Source organism: Fukomys damarensis, unplaced genomic scaffold (assembly GCF_012274545.1).
Source record: "Fukomys damarensis isolate Sample0158 unplaced genomic scaffold, DMR_v1.0_HiC HiC_scaffold_12, whole genome shotgun sequence".
Lineage (NCBI taxonomy): Eukaryota > Metazoa > Chordata > Mammalia > Rodentia > Bathyergidae > Fukomys > Fukomys damarensis.
The window spans coordinates 5,188,248-5,211,267 of NW_022900924.1; the positions used below are offsets into that span (position 1 = coordinate 5,188,248).

A 23,020-nucleotide genomic window follows, 5' to 3' on the forward strand; every position below is an offset into this window, starting at 1 on the left:
GCGGGCGAAGGGTGTGGGGTCCCGAGACCCGCGCGGCGCTGCTCCCGGGCCCCAGTCTGTAGTGTGCCCTCTGTCGGGCTGGCCGCTGGAACTTCCGCGCTGGGAACCCGAATTACTGGAACAAGGCTGTATTTTTTTAAACTAGTGGCATGATCTTGGGTTTACTCTTCTTTCTACAATGGTCTATAAAACTGAGGATGGGGCCGGGGATGTGGCTCAGCGGCGCCTCTCCTGCCTGGCATGCACAAGGTCCTGAGTTCGATCCCCGGTACGGGGGGTGGGGGTGGGGGGAATTTGACGATTAGGCGGTACTTCGAGTTACATTAATAAGTAAGCTCGCTAGTTATCTTAGATAAAGATGACTGACCGATTCATTGAAATGGTCTTTCTCGCCCACGATCTAATCTTTCCTAAATCAGCCTGTACAAGGCGAAGCGCAAATATAGTTGGGTGAAAATGAGGAAATGTCAGGCGCTTAGCAGGTATTACCGAGACTTAAGTTGACAGTGGGGGCACAGAAGTGTAAGTACAGTCTATGAACAGTGCCGTGGGCCTAGCCTACTGTTGCATCTCTAGCCACCGTTTCTGCCCAGTGGGACTGTCCAGGGTTACTGTGGAATGATACACGGGCATGGTGAGACACAATACTGTTCCGAGAAAAAGCAGCGAAGCCTACTTTTCTTTCAAAAGGTCTTTCTTTCTGAAATACCACTTCTCTTGGAAAACGAGAAGGCTGAATAGTGAATGATCACTAAGCTCCCTTCTTGTGAACCTCGAGAACAGAAAACAATCAGCATTTTTCTTTTGTCTGCAATACTAAATAAAAGCTGTTCCTTGCAAACTGTCTTTTCTGTAGACAGAGAAACATTCTGGCTAGAATCTGCATTCCCCTACGGGCTGTGGAGAGGAGGTTTATCCTTAGCCTTATTTTTTCATCTGAAATACTAAGATGATAACCCACTGACAGGGGTGTTGTCAAGATTAAGTAGAACTATGCTGGGCTTGGTGGCGCACTCCTGTAATACCAGCACTTGGGAGGCTGCAGCAGGAGGATCGCTGTAAATTTGAGACCAGCCTGGGCTACATAGTGAGTTCCCAGGGCAATATCAACTACATAGTGAGACCCTGTCTCAAAAAACAAACAAAACAAACAAACAAAAAATGATTAAATAGAACAAGGTGGATAAAAAGCCACATACAATCTCTGTAAAGCTTTTAGGTCGGTTTTTTTGTTTGTTTTCTCGGTACCAGGGATCAAACCACTGAGCTAAATCCCTGGCCCTAAACTTTTAGGTCTTTTTTGAAAAAAAAAAAAATTAAAACTTTACAAGAGAGCAGGGAAAAAAAATTTTTTTAATCCCATACAGGGACACATTGTAGGTGACCAAGCAATGATTGTTTTTTATTTTAAAAACCAAGATTTCTGGTCTAAGGTTGTAAGTTGGTGATAGAGCACTTGGGTAGCAGTGGTGAGGCCCTGGGCCAAAAACCAAGCTTCCTTTGTTCTTACCTGGGGAGAAATAAGACTCATCCTCTGGCTACTGTATTTCCCTGAAGTAAGACCTCAACAGAAAGTAAGGCCTAGCGTGATTTTTTTAGGATGTTCCTAATATAAGGCATACCCCAAAATAAACCCCAGTTAAGATTGTCAGACAGACACATTTAATATATGTTGCAACACACGATGGATGCATAGGATTATAAATATTTTTGACATTAACACTTAAAAAATATAAATTATAATTACTTGTGAATATCCAAGCAGATGCCTTTGGGCGAGAGGTAAATGCCTGTGTAAAAAGATGAATTTATGGTAGCTCACGCCTGTAGTCCCATCACTGGGGAGGCTGAGGCAGGAGGATCAATGTGAGTTCAAGACCAGCCTAGGCTACATAGTTTCAGGTCAGTCTCAACTACATAGTGAGACCCTGTCTCAAAAAACAAAACAAAAAAAAACAGGTGAACTTGACTTACTGCTGAATGACCAAACACAATGCATGAATAACATGTACACTTGATAATGAACGGATGTGGTTGTATCCAATAGGAATTGTTCTAATTCAATATGTTGTGTGTTGTAACAGGCATACTTTATGCACTCGTGTGGTGTGTGAAATAAACTTCCTGAATTTCGGTGCCTGCCTGCAATTTTTTGTTGCTTTTGTGTGGGCCATCATTCTTTTTTCTTTCTTTCTTTCTTTCTTTCTTTTTTTTTTTTTTTTTTGGTACCGGGATCAAACTCGGGTCTTTGCGCTTGCAAGGCAGGTGGCGGCACCATGGAGCTAAATCCTCAGCCCCTGGACCATCATTCTTAACTGTCATCATTTTTTGTTGCCACTCCTCTTAAGTATTCAATTAATACTTGATTTAGTGGAAACTTTGTGAAGCCTTGCCTGCAGGAGGGCATGATGTAGGTGAAGAATTCATGGAATAAATTACTGACAGCTGTGTTGCTAACGCACTATAAGCTGGCTACGTGGACAAGAAGTGCACATTTAAGGAGAGTTTATTGCTGGACGTGAGATATGTGGACCAATGGTTGTACAGGAAATGGAGTCACAAGAAATTCAGGCTGGAATTCAAGGTTTGTAGAGTTAACCATGTTCCAGAAGATGTCTGTATTTTAATAAATGTAGATTTTTGTACATGAATAAATGTAATTGTACATTAAAAAAAAAAAAAAAAGATCCCTGAGCCAGGGATTTAGTTCAGTGGTTCCACCACCTGCCTCACAAGCACCAGGACTCGAGATCGATCCCTGGTACCAAAAAGAAAAAAAACAAAACGACATCCCTGAAAATAAGACCTATTGTCTCTTGAAGCAAAACAATGTAAGACTTGGTCTTAGTTTCATGGAAATATGGTATTATGGAGTGCAGAAGATCTCTTCCTCTTGCACCTCCATGCTGGGGATCCAGGAACTTGTGTACTATTCAAGTGGTCTACCACTGAGGTATATACCACTGAGCTACCAACCAGAGAAAGGGTGCTTCTGAAGCTATTAACATTTTACTCTGCCCCTTATGTGAGAAACCTGAGCCAGACACTTCACTCTAAACGTCAGTTTTCTCATTTGTCACAAGGGTAACAGAATCTGCTTTGCAGGCCTGTGGGGAGGAGGAGCTCGTTAATATAAAAATTCTTGGGAGTTTCCAGGTTTGGTGGTGCATATCTGTAATCCCAGCACTTGGGAGGCTGAGGTAGGAGGATCACTGCAAATTTGAGGCCAGCCTAGTGTACTGTGGGAGCCAGCCATGGCCCACTGGCATTTGACATTGGAAAAATAACTTCATCTTCTACCATTGAGGTATTGATACAATCTATGACTCTGCCTGTTTATTTGGCTTTTCTGAGACAGGGTCTCAGCTATGAAGATGAGATTGACCTGGAACTCACTGTAATCCAGGCTGGTTTTATGGGATTACAGGCGTGCACCACCAGCCTGGCGCAAGGACCTTGTTAAACTTGTTTGTTCTTTGACCTTGTGATAGGAGGAACTCAGAGATAGCCAAAGATCTGATCTTCTCTGTAAGAGTCAAAAAATCAGGTCTTTGCATACAAATAGTTGCTTGGTGCTTCCTGTTGGGGTGCCTTTAAAAGGAGCTGTTTCTGTGAAATAAACCAGACCTCTTGTCTCCACACTATTGAGTGTGCTGTCCTTTCTCAATCCTCATTGCCCAACTCAGATACGTTCGTGTTGTGACGGCTGGACCGCCACAGTGTACATAGTGAATTCAGCCTGAACTGAATAGTGAGACCCTGTCTCCAAAAGAAAAAAAAATGGAGTTGGGCATGTAGTTAGTGATAGAACATGGGCCTATATGCTGGGTCCTGGCTTCAATCCCCAGCATCACCAACAAAATGATCTAGTTATTTCTTGTGCAATAAAATACCCCAACACTCAGAGACTTGAACCTTATTTATTTTGCTTCCACATTTGTAAATTGGGCTGGTACCAGCTAAAACAGCTGGTCTCTTTCTGCTGCACTCAGCATCAGCTGGGACAGCTTAAAGACTGAGGACTGGGATCACCTAAACTCTTGCTTGGTAGTTGAAGATGGCTGTCAGATGGGCCCACTAGAGCTTTGGCAGGAACGCTTACGTGTAGCTTTTGAACGTGGCCTGAACTTCATATTCCAAGGGCAAGTGTCCAGAGAGAAAACTGCCAAATAGTTGCTGCATCGCCCACCCCACCCCCGAGACACACACACCCACTGTGTTGGCTTAGGATGGAACCCATGCTAGGCAAGAACTCTTACCAATGAGCTACACTCCTAGCCCTACATTGCTAGCCTTGAAGTCAGGGTTAGTGCTGCCACCTGCCACTTTCCTGTTTCTTAGAAAGGAGTCAGTAAGGCTGGCTTGTATCCGAGAGGATGAGTCAGCTGACTCCTTCCTGGGACAGGAACGTTACAGCGATTGCAAAACCTTTTAGAACTCTCAATAGTAACAAACAGCCAACTGCGTATGTATGCCATAGGTGTGTCACCACTGCTCCAGTCTGCTCTGGGTAGGACCTGCTCTTCCACGAAGCCAGCAATGGCAAAGCTTTTAGAGCTTTCACTGATAACAGCCCGCTGTGGCTCACATGCCCTAGGTTTGGTGCCATTGCACCAAGTCCTTCTTTAATGTCTTATATAGCATCTTTGCCTCAATTCACTTCTCAATGTGTCCTGGTATGAGAAGACAATTGCTCCCTAAGAGTCAAAGTAATACTTTATGAAGGGAACCCATAAACTTTTTGCACCTGTGCCATGCAAAAACTAGAGGCTCGCTAATCCTTGTTTCATTATAGCTTTGACAAGAATAATTCGTAACCACAAGTGCCGTCCTTTGTGACAATCAATTTTTAAATATCTGTGGAAAAATCCCTTTGAGAGTAAAAGAGAAGTTATTTATTCTAGTTCTTTATAAAATATTTGTAAAAACTTGGTTTAGGACCAGACTTCGGTCAAAGTTTGGCAGAAGGGCACAGGTTCAGTCAGTGGAGGAAACTGACCAAGAACAGTAAAAAAGAAAATGAGAGTATTAGAAACCTAGGTATTATGAGAGTGCCTGTGAGGGTTTACTGCTAGGCCATAATCTTCAGAAGCTTCATTTCAAAAGACTGAGAGGCCTGCACCTCTGTAAATAGGCTTGTTCTCACTCCGTTTTTCTTGCTCCAAGGATAATTCCTAAACCCAGCCTAGTGGCACAAGTCTGTAATCCCAGCACTCTGGGAAGGTAAAGCAAGCTTGGAGGTTTAAGCTTATCTTGGCAATTCAGTGACTTAGCAAGACCCTGTCCTGAAAAAAATTAAAAATGGGCTTGGGATGTAGCTCACTTCAAAGGCTCTATCCCCTCTCTGTGCGCACCTGTGTCTCTCTGTGTGTAGATAATTCCTAGTTTCAAGAAGGCAGGCATTTCACTGTAGAATCCTATCTTCAGGTTAAGCCTGAGAAAGAATTCTCTTTTTTTTTGAGACAGGGTCTCACTATGTAGTTCAGACTGACCTGGAACTCACTCTGTAGCCCAGGCTGGTCTCGAACTCACAGCTATGCCTCCCATGCGCTAGGATTACAGGCATGCACCACCACACCTGGCTCAAGAAAGAAATTATTAAGGGGACTTCCCAAAGATAGTTATTTGCAGACCTTAGACTACGCTGGGACTTTACATGTTTTTGTTTTGTTTTGCAATGCTGAGGATCAAAACCAGGGACTTGAGCACGCTAGGCAAAAAGTGAGACTAAGCTACATTCCCAGCCCAACATCTTCAATTTTACAAATGGGAAATAATAGAGCCCAACACTGAATAAGTGCTGCTTCACTTGCTATTGTGTGTGTGTGTGTGTGTGTGTGTGTGTGTGTGTGTATATATACATATATATATATATATTTTTTTTTTTTTTTAAACCTGGGATACAACTTGGGTCCTTATACTTGCCAGGCAGGTGTCAGCACCACTGAGATAAATCCCCACCCTAGCTATTGTTATTATATCTTCTATTCTTTCCCAACAGGGTACTTTCATTTAACTCATGTGAAAAGCACATTGTGTCCTTTCCTCGATTAAACAAAGCTGAAGGTGGTAAATTTGCATGACAAGAAGAAAATGTCAGCAAATGAACTCACATGTAGAAAATAGAACTACTGATTTATCTTCCTAAATATGAAATATTTGCATAAAAGTACTTATAGGACAAATTCTACAGAAAGTAAAAATTAGTTACAGTATTATGACTATGAGATGCACCAAATTAAAAGATTGGCTTTAAAACTTATTTTTCCTCAAGTACTACTGGGGATTTAACCTAGGTTCTTACACATGCTAGGCAAGCACTCTACCAGTTACTTCCTCAGTCCCATTATTTTATTATTATTTTTTTTTTGAGTCAAGAGTCTGCCTGTGTGGTTTGGACTGGCTTTGAGGTGGCAGTGATCCTCCTGCCTCAGCCTTCCCACAGCTCAGATAACAGGCCTGTGCCACCACACCTGGCTAAGCCCCAGTTATTCTTATTTTCTGGTACTGGGGATAGAACTTGGGACCTTTGCACTTGCAAAGCCAACGGCACAACCACTGAGCTAAATCCCCAGCCCGGCCCTAGTTATTTTTTTTTTATTTTTTTGGTTTTTTGAGATACGGTCTCACTATGTACTTCAGACTGCTCTGGAACTCACTGTGTAGCCCAGGCTGGTCTCGAACTCACAGCGATCCTCCTGCCTCAGACTCCCAAGTGCTGGGATTACAGGCATGTGCCACCATGCCCAGCTTCCTAGTTATTTTTTAAGACAGGTCTAAATTGCTCAGGGTGGCCTCCCATTTGGAATCCTACTGCCTCAGCATCTGGAGTATCTGAGATTACAAACCTGTGCCACCATGCATGGCCACGTCTTTTCTTTTTTTTTTTTCCTTTGGTACAGCGGATGGAATTCGGGTCCTTACTCTTGCGAAGCAGGCAGTGGCACCACTGAGCTAAATCCATGGCCCAACTTTTTTATAAATTACGAAAAATTGTTACTTGGTTGCTGTAATGCATGTCTGTAATCCCAGCACTGTGGGAGGCTGAGGGAGGAGGATCACAAGTTTGAGCCCAGCCTGGGCAACGCATTGAAACCCTGTCTGAGAAATTTTAAAAGGGCTGGCGATGTAGCTCAGTGTTTGGTTCAATCTCCAGTTACCACCAAAACCGAAACATGAACGGTACCTAAAAAAAAACAACAAACGGTAAATCAGCTGGGATGGCACATCTGTAATCCTAGCATTTGGGAGGCTGAGGCAATTGCTGCATGCTCAAGGTCATACATAGTAAGTTCCAGGCCAGTCTAAACTACACAGTGAAACCCTGTCTCAAAAAAGCCAAAAAAAAAAAAAAAAAAAAAAAAAAAAAGGATAAAAATGTATATTACCTGGCATTTCAAAACCGGAGACACCCAACAGTTGTTCTTTATATTTTTAATGTAAAACGTTTCAATAATTTATATGAATAATGCTAACTATTGTCTCTCCAGAAATCTCAAGTGCTTTCAAATGTTTTATAAATAAAGCACAGGGGGGAAAGTATATAAAAACGTTTCACTTACCCTCTCCCACTCTTGTGTTTATTTTTGTTTTGTTTTGTTTTGTTTGAGACAGGGTCTCACTATGTAGTTAAGACTGAACTGGAACTCACTATGTAGTCCAGGCTGGTCTCGAATTCACAGCGATCCTCCTGCTTCAGCCTCCCGAGTGCTGGGATTACAGCCTTGGGCCACCATGCCCGGCTGCACTCTTGTGTTAAGAGTATCAGAGTGCACCCAAATTAAAAAATATAATTAGTATAATTAATTACATTTTAAATGAATGGTTATAAGAAGATATCAGTCTGGGCCGGAGATTTAGCTCAGTGGCACCGCATCTGGCTCGCAAGCCCAAGGTCCTGAGTTCGATCCCCGGTACCAAGAAAAAATTAAAAAAAGGTATCAATCTAACATAATTATAATTATGGGGCTGCAGGAATTCTACTACCCCAGTTCAGGTGGCAGCAACCTCCCAGGTCCACGACCTGATCCACGGTCCCGGCTTTGCACTCTCTGGGAATCTTGAGGAATCTAGAGATTGAGGAATTTCGCAGACTGTTTCAGGGCAACTAACTCATGTTCCGAACCTAATCCCTAGTGTTTGACCCGAACAGGCATAAATTGGGGATGAGCCTCCAAACCGCTCTCACTAGTCTGGGCTGAGAAAAGCAGTAGGAAACTGAACCCAGAGAGAAACGAATGTCCAAGTAAGGGTAAAGCCATCCGCCGGAGTGTCCAAGCAACGCGTTAGCCCCCACAACGAGCGTCAAGTCTCCAGAGCTCCATTTTGGCTAGGAGGAGGCGGGTCATCTGCGCTACCGAGGCTGCGCGAACGGCAGCGTCCCGGGCGGGGCGCCTAGCGCGCGCGTCGCGTCGCGTCGCCGTGGAGACGTGGGCGGGGCCAGCACATGCATGCGTCTGAAGGTGCGCGAAGAGCAAAACCTAGCATAGGCCGCGCTGCCCTGCGGAGGCCTTCTGAGGCCTCTGGCTCTCATCGCGACGCCTCCTGGGCGCCACCCGGAGGTCTCGGCCTCCTCAGGTACAATGCCAGGTCTGATCGTCCTCAGCCTTTAACTAGCTCTGCTTCTCTGGGAACCCAGAAACGAGCGCATATGGTTCCGAATAAGGCCCTAGGATTTCTGGGGCGCCTCTGCTTTCTGCTCTTGTACAAGGTGCAGGTGGTAAGTGATGCTTCCTCACGGAGCTCTGGTCCCAGCAGTGGGATGCGAGGAGAGTCCCCAGAGTCCCCAGAACAGCGCTCAGAGCTCGTCCTCAGAGCGCGCTCCAGCCCTGGGCAAGACTTGGGTGTGAGCGAGTGCGAATCAGTTTAGGGGTCCCAGCTGTGTGGGTGGGCAAGCCACTAGGTGTTAGCATTCAGACCGTGACTTCTCCCCCGAAGTGAGAAGTGGGTGCTTCCTTTTTATCGGGAGGCCGTTCGTACGAGTAAGTCAGCCTCTGTGTATATGTGTATTTGAGATGGATGGCTTAGGCACTTGAATAGTAGTCCTGGTTCCACCCAGTTAGAGAGACATTGGGCATTTATCTATAAAATGAAGGTGGCAGGGCTGAAGATTTAGCTCAGTGGTTCCGCCGTCTGCCTCGCAAGCGCAAGGCCCTGGGTTCGATTCCCGCTAAAATAAAACAAAAGATGGCAGTCACCTGCTGAGGTGGTTGTGTTAAAGTAGTTAATTCAGGAAAATTGCTTAGTACTTAGGCTGCCACAGAGTATCTGCCTCTTAAAAGGTATTTTTGATTCTAGTCTATATATTTTAATTTTTTTTTGTGGGGGTGGGTACCGGAGATCGAACTCGGGACCTTGTGCTTACAAAGCAGGCAGCGGAGCTGGGTGTGGTGGCGCATGCCTGTAATCCCATCACTGGGGAAGCTGAGGCAGGAGGATTGCTGTGGGTTCGAGACCAGCCTGGGCTATACAATGAGTTCCAGGTCAGGCTCAACTATGTAGTGAGACCCTGTCTCAACCCCCCCGCCAAAAAAAAAGCAGGCAGTGGAAGCACTGAGCTAAATCCCCAGCCCTAGTCTATACATTTTAGAGTGGTACGTTCCTAAGTGTCCTGAAAGTGTGAGATATAGTGGTATCAGGGAAGGCTTCCTGGAAGTAGTTGAAACTTATTCTGGGGTTTAAAATAGATACTTCCTTGTTTCTCTTTAGTAAGAGCATTGTGTTTTTAGTCATTGTTAGAAGCTGCAAAATACTATAGAAAGTTCCAGATTTTTTTTCCAAATTAGTGTGAGGTTTAAAAATTAATATTAAAGGCCAGGGATTTAGCTCAGTGGTTTCACCACCTGCCTGGCAAGCACAAGGGCCTGAGTTCATTCCCTGGTACAAAAAAAAAAAAAAGAATAAAAATTAATATTAAGGCTGGGCATGGTGGCACACGCCTGTAATTCCAGCCTTTGGGAGGCTGAGGCAGGAGCATGCCTGCAAGTTTGAGGCCAGCCTGGGCTACATAGTGAGTTTAAGGCCAGTCTGAACTACACAGGGAGACCCTGTCTCAAAAATATTAATGTTAAAGTTTATAGCAGCAAATAGCCCCAAGCTCCATTCTTCTAGCTGTTTCTTTTGATATTATCAAGTGGAAATATCGTTACAGTGACATTTCTCCATTTGTTTTACACATTGTGTTGAGTGTTAGTCATGGGAAATATGTACTTAACTCATAATTTTCCTTTCCTCATCTCTCCAAGGTTTGTTAAAATAATAGTGTTTATGTTACATGACAGATACTTCTGAACCATTTGTGAAAGACCAATTTCAAATAAGGTCACATCATAAGTAGCAGGGATGGGGCCAGCAATTTAGCTCAGTGGTGATGCGCCTGCCTCGCAAGCTCAAGGTTCCGAGTTTGATCCCTGGTACCAAGAGAAAAAAAAAGCAGGGATTAGAACATTAGTCTATCTTTTTTGAAAACCCAGTTCAACCATGACACTGCTATTATTCGCATTAAGAAATAAAAACAAACTATATTATTGCCAGGCGTGGTGGCACATGACTGTAATCCTGGCACTGGGGAGGCTGAGGCAGGAGGATCGCTGCGAGTTCGAGACCAGCCTGGCTACACAGTGAGTTCCAGGTCAGAGTCTCAACTACATAGTGAGACCCTGTCTCAAAAACAAAACAAAACCAAAATCTATTATTTACTTAGTTCGTAATGAATATCTTTGGTAAAACTCATCACCACTTGAGAATGAAAACTGCACACTATAATGTCTACTGCTAAAACTGCTTGAAGATTTTTTTTTTTTCCCATATTGGGGATTGAACTCAGGACCTTGCACTTGCAAGGCAGGTTCGATGACACTGAGCCAAATCCCTGGCCCTTTGAAGATTTTGTTTTTGGTTTTTTGAGACAAGGTCTCACTATGTAGTGAGACTGACCTGGAACTCACTGTGTAGCTCAGGCTGGTCAACTCAGCAATCCTCCTGCCTCAGCCTCTCAAGTGCTGGGATTACAGGCGTGCGCCACCACGCCTGGCCCCTTTGAAGATTTTTATAGCTAACACTGACAGCCATAAAATTAACCTGGAGAAAAATTAAGAAATCTTGGCCCCTATTAGTGCTATTATGAAGGGAAGTTGCAGGTGTTAGAACGTTGCCTTGCCAGGAAGACTAAGCAAGCCAGTAACTGGAGGGTCAGCGAAGAATTAAGGCCTAATTGGCCTTTTCTGTGAGCGAAAGGGAGAAAGGCTGGACTCAAAGGTGACTGCGTATTAGGGAAAAGTTAAAGACAGTTGAGGTTAAGTTGTTTACCAGAGAATGAACTAATGGGTATTGGAGACCAGATGAATCTTATTACTTTGACTGCTTGTGCCACTGTTTGGGTGAATAAAAGTGGGGTGAGGCAAAGGCTTTGAATTCCTCTGCCCGCTAGAGGTTGGATCCTCCTGACTGCCCCCATGTTGAGCGGACTCTGTCTTTTTTTATTGTTGTTGGTACTGGGGATTGAACTCCAGTCCTTGCGCTTGCACGGTAGGCAGCAGCCCCTTTGAGCTAGATCCCCAGCCCTGCGTCTTTTTATTATTCATCCTCAGTGGCCCTTAGGTCAGAAAGGAACAAGGCAGTGCCTCTGCTCCCGGAGCAAGGCTGGCGGGGAGAGCTGCCTACAAGTCACGTCTTTTGATTGTGGCTCTTTCCTTTCTTAGAAAATGAGTTAAAGCAATTTAAAAAGAATATTTTAAGTCAGAGACCTCTTATGCTCATCTAGTATTGAATTAAGGGAAGAGGTGGGCCAGGGATTTACCTCAGTGGTTCCGCCAACTGCCTTGCAGGTGACAGGTCCCAAATTCCATCCGGGTACAAAAAAAAAGTGGGGGGGGGCAAGGAACTAGGAGCTGGGAAAGAGCTGATTAAAAATGTGACACCTGTGTGAAGATAATTTACTCTTTTGCTCTCCTTTCTCTTGTAGTTAGGAGGAAAAAGACTTTTGATACCTGAATAATCTCACTAGGAAGTGTATTATCAAGCCACTGGTTGAATTTTCATCAACGGATTAGGCAGAGCATGGAGAAGAAGGCTGATGGCAGGTGAGAGACCGGACGTGACAAAAATAACTGAAATTATGGTTTGTAAACATTGTGTGTGTAAAACTAGTAATGAAAAATAAGAAAGCTTCCCGGCCAGGAAAGCTGATTTAGCTCAGTGGTGCTGTGCCTGCCTCACAAGCACAAGGTCCTGAGTTCAATCCCTGGTGGTGGTCGTGGTGGGGGCGTTTCATAAATAATGAGTGATGATATAGGAAATCGTACCGGGGCTTGAACTTGGGTCCTTGCGCTTTTGAGGCAGGAAGCGGAACCACTGAGCTAAATCCTCGGCCCTTTTTTTTTTTTTTTTTTTTTAGTGGTACCGGGGATTGAACTCAGGTCCTTCTGCTTTTGAGGCAGGCGGGCAGCAGAACCACTGAGTTAAATCACCGGCCCCAGGTTAGGATATTTTGTCATTGATATTTTGTTTCTCAACTATAATGTAATGCAATATAATATAAATTAAAATACATTACATATAAAATAATTTTATACATTATTTTGCAGTAAAAAAATCATTTTGAGCCAGGTGTGTTGGCACACACTTGTGATCCCAGTACTCAGGAGGCTGAGACAGGAGGATCACTATGAATTTGAGGCCAGACTGAGGTACATAGTGAGTTTAAGGCCAGCTCTAAGTTAGACCCTGTCTCAAAATACCAGGCAGGCACATCTTTTTTTTTTTGTACCAGGGATTGAATTTGGGACTTGTGCTTGCAAGTCGGGTGTTGGAACCACTCAGCTAAATCCCTGGCCCTAGGTGAAAACTTTTAAAAAAATAAAAAGGGGCAAGGACATAGCTCAGTGCTCAGTACCATTAAAGAAACAAACAAACAAAAAAAACCTTTTTGAGCATGTGAAAATATCCATTGTTAAAATTGGGTTTTTTTTTGTTTTTTTTTGTATATTTGGCTTTTTTTTTTTGAGGCAGGGTCTCACTTTAGTTCACGGTGGCTTTGAACTCAAGGGTAGTCCTCCTGGCTCCGCTTCCTGAGAGCTGGCATAGGTGTGTGCCATCATACCTGGCTGTCAAAATTTTTATTTAAAAAAAAATAAAATTGTAATTTTGTGACTGGGTTTCCGAGCATGTGCAAGACTCTGGGTTTGATCCCCAGCGGTGAAAATATTCTGATTTTTGAGTAGATGTGAGGATAATTTTCCAATAGTTAAAAGTTCCATCACCCAGGTTGGTAGACTCTTGTGTCTTTCCCCTACTTTAATCATGGTACCTTCATCCTGTGTGAAAGCAGAATCCAACCCTGTCTAGGAAAAAGGAAATAGACTAAGAAAGAGACTCAGATGTTAGCTCTAACAGGCTTCGGACTCAGAAGTGGCGTGTGACTCACAGCTGGTCAGAAGTATACCTCTGCCCAGGGCAGAGTGAGTTGTTCAGGAGTGGGTGGGTGACCTCATAGGGCCGTCAGAAGTTTTCTTAAGTCTCAGACAGTCCTATAAAGAGAGAGACCCTCCCTAACGCTGCAGTCACTGTGACAGCAGTTGTATATCCATTGCGCAGAAGCCATAGGGAGGGCTGGGGATTTAGCTCAGTGTTTTCGCCACCGTCTGCCTTGCAAGAGCAAGGACTCAGTTCGATCCCCATTACCTCCCCACCCCCCCAAAAAAGCAGTAGGGAGTTTATGCTGGAGGACCTTAACCAGTCATCACTCTGGGAGAAGCAGGAAGACCTACCAGTGTTGTCACACCACTCTACTTCTTTATTTTGAGACAGGAACCTGCTAAGGAAGGAAGGAAGGGAGTAAGGCTGGGGTATTTATACCCTTGGCTCCCTCCTTTTAAGGTGCCTTGGTGTTGACTATGCCTCTCCACTGATGATTAGAGCACCTCATAATGTGGATGACTTTGTTTTCTTCTGGGTTCTTTTTTTTTTTTTTTTTTTTTTTTTTTTTTTATTTGAGACAGGGTCTCACTACATAATTGAGGCTGACCTGGAACTCACTGTGTAGCCCAGGCTGGTCTTGAACTCACAGCGATCCTCCTGCCTCAGCCTCCCGAGTGCTGGGATTATAGGCACGCGCCACCACGCCCAGCCTCCTGGGTTTGGTTAAGTGTTCCATCCCCTTATCTTTTTGGGGCCTAGAGGTGATACCTGCATAGTTTATACTAGCTTCTGGTGCTTGCACTGTCCCCTGTGGTTCCTCTATACCCAAACTTTTGTAAATCCTCCATCTTCAAATAATATATATATATATATATTTTTGGTATCGGGACCTTACACTGGTGAGGCAGGTGGCGGCGCCACTGAGCTAAATCCCGGGCCCTTAAATAATCCTATTTGTAATATATAGAATGTTTATTTTTTATTCTCAAATTCATTTTGGTAATTTGTGTTTTTCTGGGAATTTATCTTTCAACTTGTCTAATTTACTTATTTTAATTTTTAAAAATTTTTTGGTGTTGGGGATCAAAGTCAGGACCTTGTTGTGCTTGTGAGGCAGGCAGGCAGCAGAACTACTGAGCTAAATTCCCAGCCCTTGTCTAATTTATTGGCATAAAGCTCACTATATGTTCTTCTAATTCTTTTAATTGAGTGGTAATATCTTCTCAGGCCTAATTTTGATTTTTTTTCTTGATTGACCTAGGAAAAGGCTTGTCAGTTTTTTTTAAACGGCTCTTGGATCTGAAACTTTGCTGTATCTTAAACTGACAGTGTTGATAGGAGCAGCACCCACTAAAAACTTTGAGTGTTAGTCTCTGATAAGTTTAGCGGATGAGCACATACATTGTTGCAGTTCAGCGCTGGAGGAATTGAGTGACTCCACCAAGAAGATTCTTGGGAGCTTGTACCTGATTTCTGCTAGATGCTGTTTTTGCTTTGTATTCTTCTGCTAATTCAATAAATACAGGCATGAGGACATTTATGTGCTGAATCCTGTGAGTCTTGTCTAGTGAGTTACTAAACTGAGCTGCATCCCAGGCCCCCACCTTTTTAAAATTGTGGTACAGAATCTTTCTGTGAAGCACAGGCTAGCCTTCATCACACGGTCCTGCTGCCTCAGCCTCCGAGGGCTGGAATTAAGGTGTGTGCTGCCATGCCTGGTGATGACCACTATGCTTTCTTTTTCTTTTTTCTTTTTTTCTGTACCTGGGATCTAACTCAGGACCTTGGTGTTTGCAAGGCAGGTGCGGTGCCACTGAGCTAAATCCCGGCCCTGTTTGTTTTCTGAGACAGGTTCTCACCGTTGTAGCTCAGGCTGGCCTTGAACTCACGATGTAGCCCAGGCTGGCTTCAAACTCGTGGCAATCCTCCTGCTTCAGCCCTCTGAGTGCTGAGATTATAGGCGTGTGCCGCCATGGCTGGCTGATCATGTTAGTTTTTAATTTGGATAGTTTATCCAGACGTGGTGACACGTGCCCGTCATCCCAGTACATGGGAAGCTGAGGCGAGGGATTGCAGTAAGTTTGAGGCCAGCCTGAAGTACATAACCAGACCCTGTCTCAAAAAACTAAAAGAAGCAAACAAAAAACCCCCCAATGACTTGGATAGTTTTCCACATACACTTTTTAAATAAAATTTTTGGATAAATATTATGCAAATACAGAAAAATAGCATAAAATAGTGAGTTATACGATAAATACCTTTGCAACTAATATATATATACACAATATATATATATATATATATAGTTAAAAAAATGGAACCTTGCTGGGAATACTGGCATGTGCCATTACTGGCTATGAATTCCTGTAGAGCTATCCTGTTAAGGAAAACCTTTCACAAATGTCCAGTGTTTGGCCAGGGGCTCAGCCATCTTCAGTTATAAATGGGTAAACTGAAGATATTATGGTTTAGAAGTCAGAAACCACTTTTCTAGATGAGAACCAAGACCTGTCATGTAAAGGTACAAGATTCCAATGATGACTATAACTGTACTGGATACCTATAACGTACCCATAAACTCAATGAGAGAGAGAAAAAAAAGAAACCACTTTTCTAAAAAATGTCAGGAAAAATCTAGATCTAATTTAGTTAGGAACCACACTCTGATATGTGATTGTGGTTCTGTAAGTTCTGGGAGGCTGAGCCTAAGGGAGCTCCACCGGTCAGTCAGCACTCCTTAAAGACGCGGGTATTTGAATAGTAGAGTTTTTGTTTAGATTGTGAAGTCCGTTATTTCCTTTAATTCCCACAACTGTGCAGTAGTGTCTGTGTTCACAAGTGAGGAAACTGAGGCTTGAGAGTGTAATGTAAGCACAAGGTCCTGAGTTTGATTCCTGGTACCCAAAAAAAGTATAATATGATTTGCCGTTTAATCCTTACAACTCTTATGGGATCAATGTTTTTTTCCCTTGAAATCTTATGTATTTCTACTATTCTATTCCTTAGCTCGCAGTTGTAAATATTCTTTGTAGATTATACAAATGAGTAATTTTCCTACTAAACCTGAGAGGCACACGATAGCAAGGAATATAATTTTTTGTTTCTGGTACCGGCGGTCAAACTCGGGTCATTGCACTTGCAAGGCAGGTGATGGAACCACTGAGCTAAATCCCCAGCCCCCCATCCTATTTTTTGAGATAGGACTTCACTCATTTGCCCAGGCTGGGTTTGAACTTGAGATCTTCTTGCCTCAGCCTCCTAGAGTGCTGTTATATTACATTGTGTACTCAGTTACATTGCATTGTATGACTATGCTACATTTTATGGCAAACTGTCACTTTTCTTTTCATTTAACTATGATTTATTATTAGATGTTTGCGGTACATAATTTTGGGGGGATGTTGAGACACGTCTCACTATGTAGTTCAGACTGACCTGGAACTCAACTATGTAGCCCAGGCTGGTCTCGAACTTACAACGATTTGCCTCAGCCTCCCGAGTGCTGGCACATCTTAATTCTGTTTTCATCCTCTTTCCCCATCTCCTCCAACTCTCTCTCTCTCTGCCCCCCTTTTTTTTGTACCAGGAATCAAACTAGGGACCTTGCACTTTTGAGGCAAGTGGCAGCACCACTGAGCTAAGTCCCCAGCCCTCTCCTCCGTCTCTCTTTTTTTTTTTTTCCTCATTGAGTTTATCGGTACATGTCAGGTGTACAGTACAGTTACATTCGTCATTGGGATCCTGTACCGTTACATGACAGGCCTTGGTTCTCCTCTCCTCCATCTCTTGATCCCCTTTGCATTTAGAAAAGATGTATCTCCCTACTCTTTTTTTTTTTTTGGTACCGGGGATCAAACTCAGGTCCTTGCACTTGCGAGGCAGGCAGCAGCACCACTGAGCTAAATCCCTGGTCCCCTACTTCTTTTTCATCCATCTTTACTTTGCTCTTCATTTATAATTTCGGTTTCTTACATAAGAAAAAGCATGTGATGTTTAAGCTTGTGTGTCTCCTGACTTCATTTAACATTACAGTCTCAGGGTGCATCCACTTTCCTACAAATGACTCAGGTTCATCATGGTGCAGTAGTAATCCATTGTGTGCAGATACCACATTTTCTTTATATCGGTTCATCTGTCAATGGACACTTGGGTCATTTCTAAATTTTGGCTATGGTGAGTAATACCCTAACCTTACAGCTTTTTATACAGAGACTTGTTGGATTTTCCAGCCTGGTCTTGAACACCTAGGCCTAGGTGCTCCTCTGGCCTCCGCCTCCTGAGTAAGTGGGACTATAGGCATTAACACAGCACCTGGCCACTTACCTTTTATAGTTGCCCTTGCTCTGTAGATATGCTCAAAACTGACTTTTCTTTTCTTTTCTTTCTTTCTTTTTTTTCTTTTGAGACAGGTTCTCTGTAATTCAGGCTGGCCTCAAACTCGTGGCAATGCTCCCTTCTCAGCCCCCCAAGTGCAGGGATGACAGGTGTGCGCCACCATGCCGGGCAACTTTTATGTCTTTACATATAATTAACTTAGTTGTTTTACTATATACATCTGTGTTTGTAGGGGGTGGAGATAGGGAATTCTGTATTTTTCCCAAGAGCAGTGATTCATTTCCCCCAGTGTTTGTTGTGACTTTATAAGGTATAACTAATGTGAGGGAGGATAGTGAGTTATATGTGGGCATATGCAAAAATAAAACAAACATGAGCAAAACTTCCCTTTCTACCCCTTTCCTCTCTGGTTCCAGATTCCATCTAGGACCACACATTGCATTTTGTCTTTATAGGTCTCTTTTAGTCACTTTCTGTTCCTGTGACAAAAACACCTGAGAAAATCCACATAAAAGGGGAAAGATGGGGCTGAAGATGTAGCTAACTGGCACTGCGCCCTGAGTTTGGATCCCTGGTACTGAAAAAAAATGAGGGGAAAGATTTATTTATTTTGGGGGGTATTGGGGATCAAACTGGGGACTTTGTCCTTGCAAAGCAGGTGGCAGCACCACTGAGCTGAATCCCAAGCCCAGGAAAGATTTACTTTATTTTATTTTATTTTTGGTACCAGGTTCTAACTTGGGCCCTTGCACTTATGAGGCAGGTGGCGAAACCACTGAGCTAAATCCTCAGCCCCAAAAGATTTTTTGTTTTTGGTTTTTTTTTTTTTTGTACTGGGGATTGAACTCAGGACCTTATGCTTGCAAGGCAGGCGCTGGAACTACTGGGCTAAATCCCCCGGCCCACAAAAGATTTATTTTTGATTGATAGTTTCAGAGGTTTTGTTACAGAAGCCATTGGTAAGTGACACACAGGTGGCAGAATGGAAGTAAAATAACAAAAGTTTATTCCGTCAAGAGTCGATCACACCTAATAGCAGTGCCCTGATTGACCAAGTACTAGGTTACAGATCCTTCTTTTATAGGGTTTTACAGCCTTGATTTCATTCAGGTGGTTACATTTCTTTCTCACGATCCACATCGCTTATATACAAATCATGGTTATAAGACAGTTGAATTTCAACCCAGGTGTAGCACTCCTTTGTTGTTAGTGGAGTTTACCTTTAAGATTTGTCTAGCTATCTCTTCTAGCCCAGGGGAAAGGGAATACAAAATTAATGATGGTTCTTTTCATCTTTACAATCTTGTAAAACTTTTGAGCTAGGGGGTCTTGCTGTGCCCTGTTATCTCAGAATAAGACTGGATGCCTCTAGTGTCTGCTGATTCTGAACTAAAGCAAACTGCTATTAGGGACGGCAGAAGTCATTTTACACTGTGACATTTCGTAGGTTTTTGCTATTATAAAAGTTACCTCTATCAGTTTCATTTCATGGCCCATTGGCTTCCTTGTTTTGGGGCCTAGGCAGAACATCACAGTGAGGAACAGGAGCTTCTTACAGCATCTGGAAGCAAAAAGGAGAAGGAGCCAGGGGCTGTGTACTCTTCAGGGCCACACCCCCAGTGACCTAACATCCTCCAAGTAGGCCCCACCTCCTAAAGTTTCCACCTTCTCTCCATAGTGTCCTCAGCTAAGGACAAATTCCTTAACACTTGAGAGCTTTTGCGGAACATTTAAGATCTAAACCTTAACAGTCCTATTCAGTTTGGAACTCTTGGTATTTCCTTATCTTTCAGGGCCTAGATATTTTTGAAGAGTTTAGACCATTTATATTTTGAGAATATTTCTCATGTTGGGTTTCTTCATCATCCTTATTCAGGTTACACATTTTAGCCAGGAATAACCAAAGAAATGATCCTGTGTCCTGAGTGTGTCAGGAAATACAGCATGTTAATTGATTCCACTTTTTTTGGTTTTTTGAGACAGGGTCTCACCATGTAGTTGAGACTAACCTGGAACTCACTATGTAGCCCAGGCTGGTCTCGAACTCACAGTGATCCTCCTGCCTCAGGCTCCTGAGTGCTGGGATTACAGGTGTGTGCCACCACGCCCAGCCTCTAGGTATATTCTTTATTAGTGAGATATCATTGCTTCTAGGTATTTCTTGTGGGCAGAACTCAGACATACTTTTTTTAAATCATAAGTTTATACAAATAACTCTACTTACCATGCAATGGGGTATAACTCTGCTTTTTGCGTTTATAGGGAGGTTATTTCTTAGTGTTTCTGAGATAGAATTAAAAGTCACCAATTCAGTGTATACTAAAAGCTTGTGATTTCATATTGATGTCAAAGTCATGTTGTTATTACTAATTGTTATTTTGGTACTCGGGATTGAACTCAGGACCTTGTGTTTGCGAGGAAGGCATGGTGCCACTGAGCTAAATCCTGAGCCCTCAAAGTCATATTATTTAAAATCTTTCCTAATTGTTTTTTATGTAAAGGAACCAGTTTCCAATTTTTAAATGATTTCCTTTAAAATTACATATTATAGGAAAAAAATACAGTGTGTGTTAGGTCTAATTACTCCAATCTATCTTGCTGTAGTTCCTAGAGTAAGACCCACCTCCAGTGACTGGTAAATATTTCCTTTACAGATTGGAATGCTTATTGCCCTGCAGCTTAATCATTTTCTGTTTCAGTGAGCTTATCTGTTTAATTTTGCTTGTATGTTAATAAATGTTGGCATTACATGCAGAGATATTCTTTTTTTTTCTTTCCTTTCCTCTCCATTCTTCAAATGTGAGGTCTTTCAGGGATGATGAAGTGAAGAAACCTTATTCTCCAAAGGCACTGCCCATAACAAAGTCTGCCTTCTCTGGGAGAGGCCGAAGAACCACCTGTCCAGTGAAATACGGCACCTCACACCCTGGGACCAGAAGAGGTCGGTTAAGAGAATTGCGCGTCAGGTGAGCTTCTTGGCTAAAATGATGGAAGAGCGACCAGGGATTTAGCTCAGTGGTGCCGCCGCCTGCCTCACAAGGGCAAGGTCCCAAGTTCAATCCCCGGTACCAAAAAGAAGAAGAAGAAGAAGATGCTCTTTTTTTATAACAGTATTCAGATGAAAAGGATATTTGGGAATCTGAAGACATAAAATCATTGAGCGTTTCATTTGAGTTCTCCAGTTGTGCCCCGCGAAGTATAATCTTTATAGACTCTTCCAGAAAAAGGCTAACATGGTCCAAGAAAAATGATCATTCGTTCAACAAGAATTTATCAGGTGCCTGCTCTGCCACCTTATATATTCCTTGCATGTAAGGTGAATGAGAGTATTGGTGCGTGAGTTCATGAAAGTTTAAAGTCGGTCTGAATGGACTATGAAGCCACAACAGCAAAGCGTGGTTCGGTGCTATAAGCAGAAGGGCGTGGTCTACACTTTCTGGAAAAGTGGAGTTTACGCCTGACTCCTAAAAGATAACGTAAGAATAAGCCAGGTAAAGGAGGAGAGGAAGAATATTCCCCGCTGAACCCAGAGACTGAACAAACCCACTTTGTGCTGAGTGCTGGGGAGACTGTTAGACAGGGTCCCTGCACTGAGTGGCTCTCATTGTAGAGGAAATGACAGACGGCGTGAGAGCCGTGACTGATTGGCTGTCATAATGTTACATAAGGGTTTTGATTAGAGCGCTGAGAGTGCACAGCTCCTCATTCTCTTTGGGCTGGGAAGGGTCTGGATAAGCGGACATTTGTCAGCAATTTTAGGCAGGAAGGATAATATGAACAAAACATTTATCGTGTACTTCTTTTTCCTCAAATCTGAAATCTTTTCTTCATTGAAAACAATACTTTACATTGAAAGTGTTTTTTTAAAAAAGTAATCTACCTGAAGCTAGGCATGGTGGTGCACACCTGTAATCCCAGCACTCAGGAGGCTGAGGCAGGAGGATTGTGCATTTGCAGCCAACATGGGTTACACAGCAAGTTCAAGACCAGCCTGGCTGAACTACAAAGTTGACCTTGTCTCCAACAACGACAAAGTGATAGTAATCTGTGCCGTGGGCCAACCCTGAAGATGGCCTTTCGCCTCATCCCTACTCCCTTTGTCCTCCTTAAACTAGGTGGACTCCTCCATAGAGTAAGATGTAGACCCTGGAAGGCGCAGCCCCAGGAGTTACATTATGTCTCCTTGTTCCTTCTCCGAGCACGCCCTGATCATGAGACAGCATGCTGCGTTTAGCCTAGACCACGTAGGCCACGTAGCACGAGTTACCCTGCCTTCTCTCTTACTTGTCTTACACCATAAACAAAAAGCACACTGGACTCCAGGCGGCCATCAGCTCACCGGGCTATGGTTCTACCTGATCCCAGCTTTCAAGCTTAATCTTGGTATGTGTCCTTCTTGTTATTTTTCAATTTTCTCCATCTCCTGCCACTCTCCCCAGCTTCAGACACTTTACTGAGTGGGTCGTGGCCTATATGTTTGACTTTAGCTTTATAAATCTATCCCCTCCTTTATTTGATAGATTAGCTATATCACCTTTTTTAAAACTTTTTTTTAATTTTTAATTTTTTTTTTGTACCTGGGATCCAACTTGCGACCTTGTGCTTGTAAGGCAGGCGGTGGCACCACTGAGCTACATCCCCAGCAGCCTCTCTCTGACCTTTTGACTCCTACTATTTTTCTTCCCTTGAGACTTTAAAAGGTTCCCTCTCCTTTCCAGAAAAGTGATGTAAGTCAGGTGGACTTTTAAGATGTACTTAACTCCTCTCCCCCACTTTTCTCTCTCTCTCTCTCTCTCTCTCAGATGCGTGACCAGAAAATTCTTGTATTTGTGGATTCGAATGACTTTTGGAAGAATATTTCCTTCGAAAGCCAGGTAGTATTAGCACTTAATACCAAGTTTCTTCTGAGCTCATTCTGAGTTTTTGTTTCATATTCAGCATCTGCATGACCTTTATGATGGCACGTGTTAGTACATTCCTGTGCTTGTCTGCCCAGGCTCCATCAGTTAGGGACGGTACTTAAAATGACCGTGTAAAACATTGGGAATTTCGTGACATTAGTTGACTGGATGAATATATGAAAGAATGATATGTAAGTAAAGCAGAATTGAGACCTCTCTGGGGAAAAAAAGAATTCCCCAGAAGGAAGAGAGTTCGGGGCACTGGTGAGATGGACAGATTGACTTGATCTGGGGAGGAAAAGTGAAATTAGCAGAAAGAATGAAATTTTAGTGAGGAGCAAATTTCCGCCATATTCTAGTCTTTATAT

General features: G+C 43.2%; 1 protein-coding gene across 11 annotated transcripts in view; it reads left to right on the plus strand.

Annotated features, from left to right (window-relative positions):
- Window positions 1–23,020, plus strand: part of Sfi1 (SFI1 centrin binding protein) — an 80,609-nt gene that overhangs the window by 1,133 nt on the left and 56,456 nt on the right. For 4 of the 11 annotated variants that reach the window (XM_033762323.1, XM_010603833.3, XM_033762327.1 and 1 more), the window contains exons 1-4: window positions 8,410–8,719; window positions 11,963–12,080; window positions 20,556–20,717; window positions 22,554–22,625. In XM_033762323.1, the coding sequence (XP_033618214.1) occupies window positions 12,058–12,080; window positions 20,556–20,717; window positions 22,554–22,625 (257 nt within the window). In that variant the 5' untranslated portion in view covers window positions 8,410–8,719; window positions 11,963–12,057. Of the gene's footprint in view, window positions 1–8,409; window positions 8,720–11,962; window positions 12,081–20,555; window positions 20,718–22,553; window positions 22,626–23,020 lie in introns of those variants that run through there. The other 7 variants (XM_033762331.1, XM_033762332.1, XM_033762328.1 and 4 more) reach the window with 6 other exon arrangements.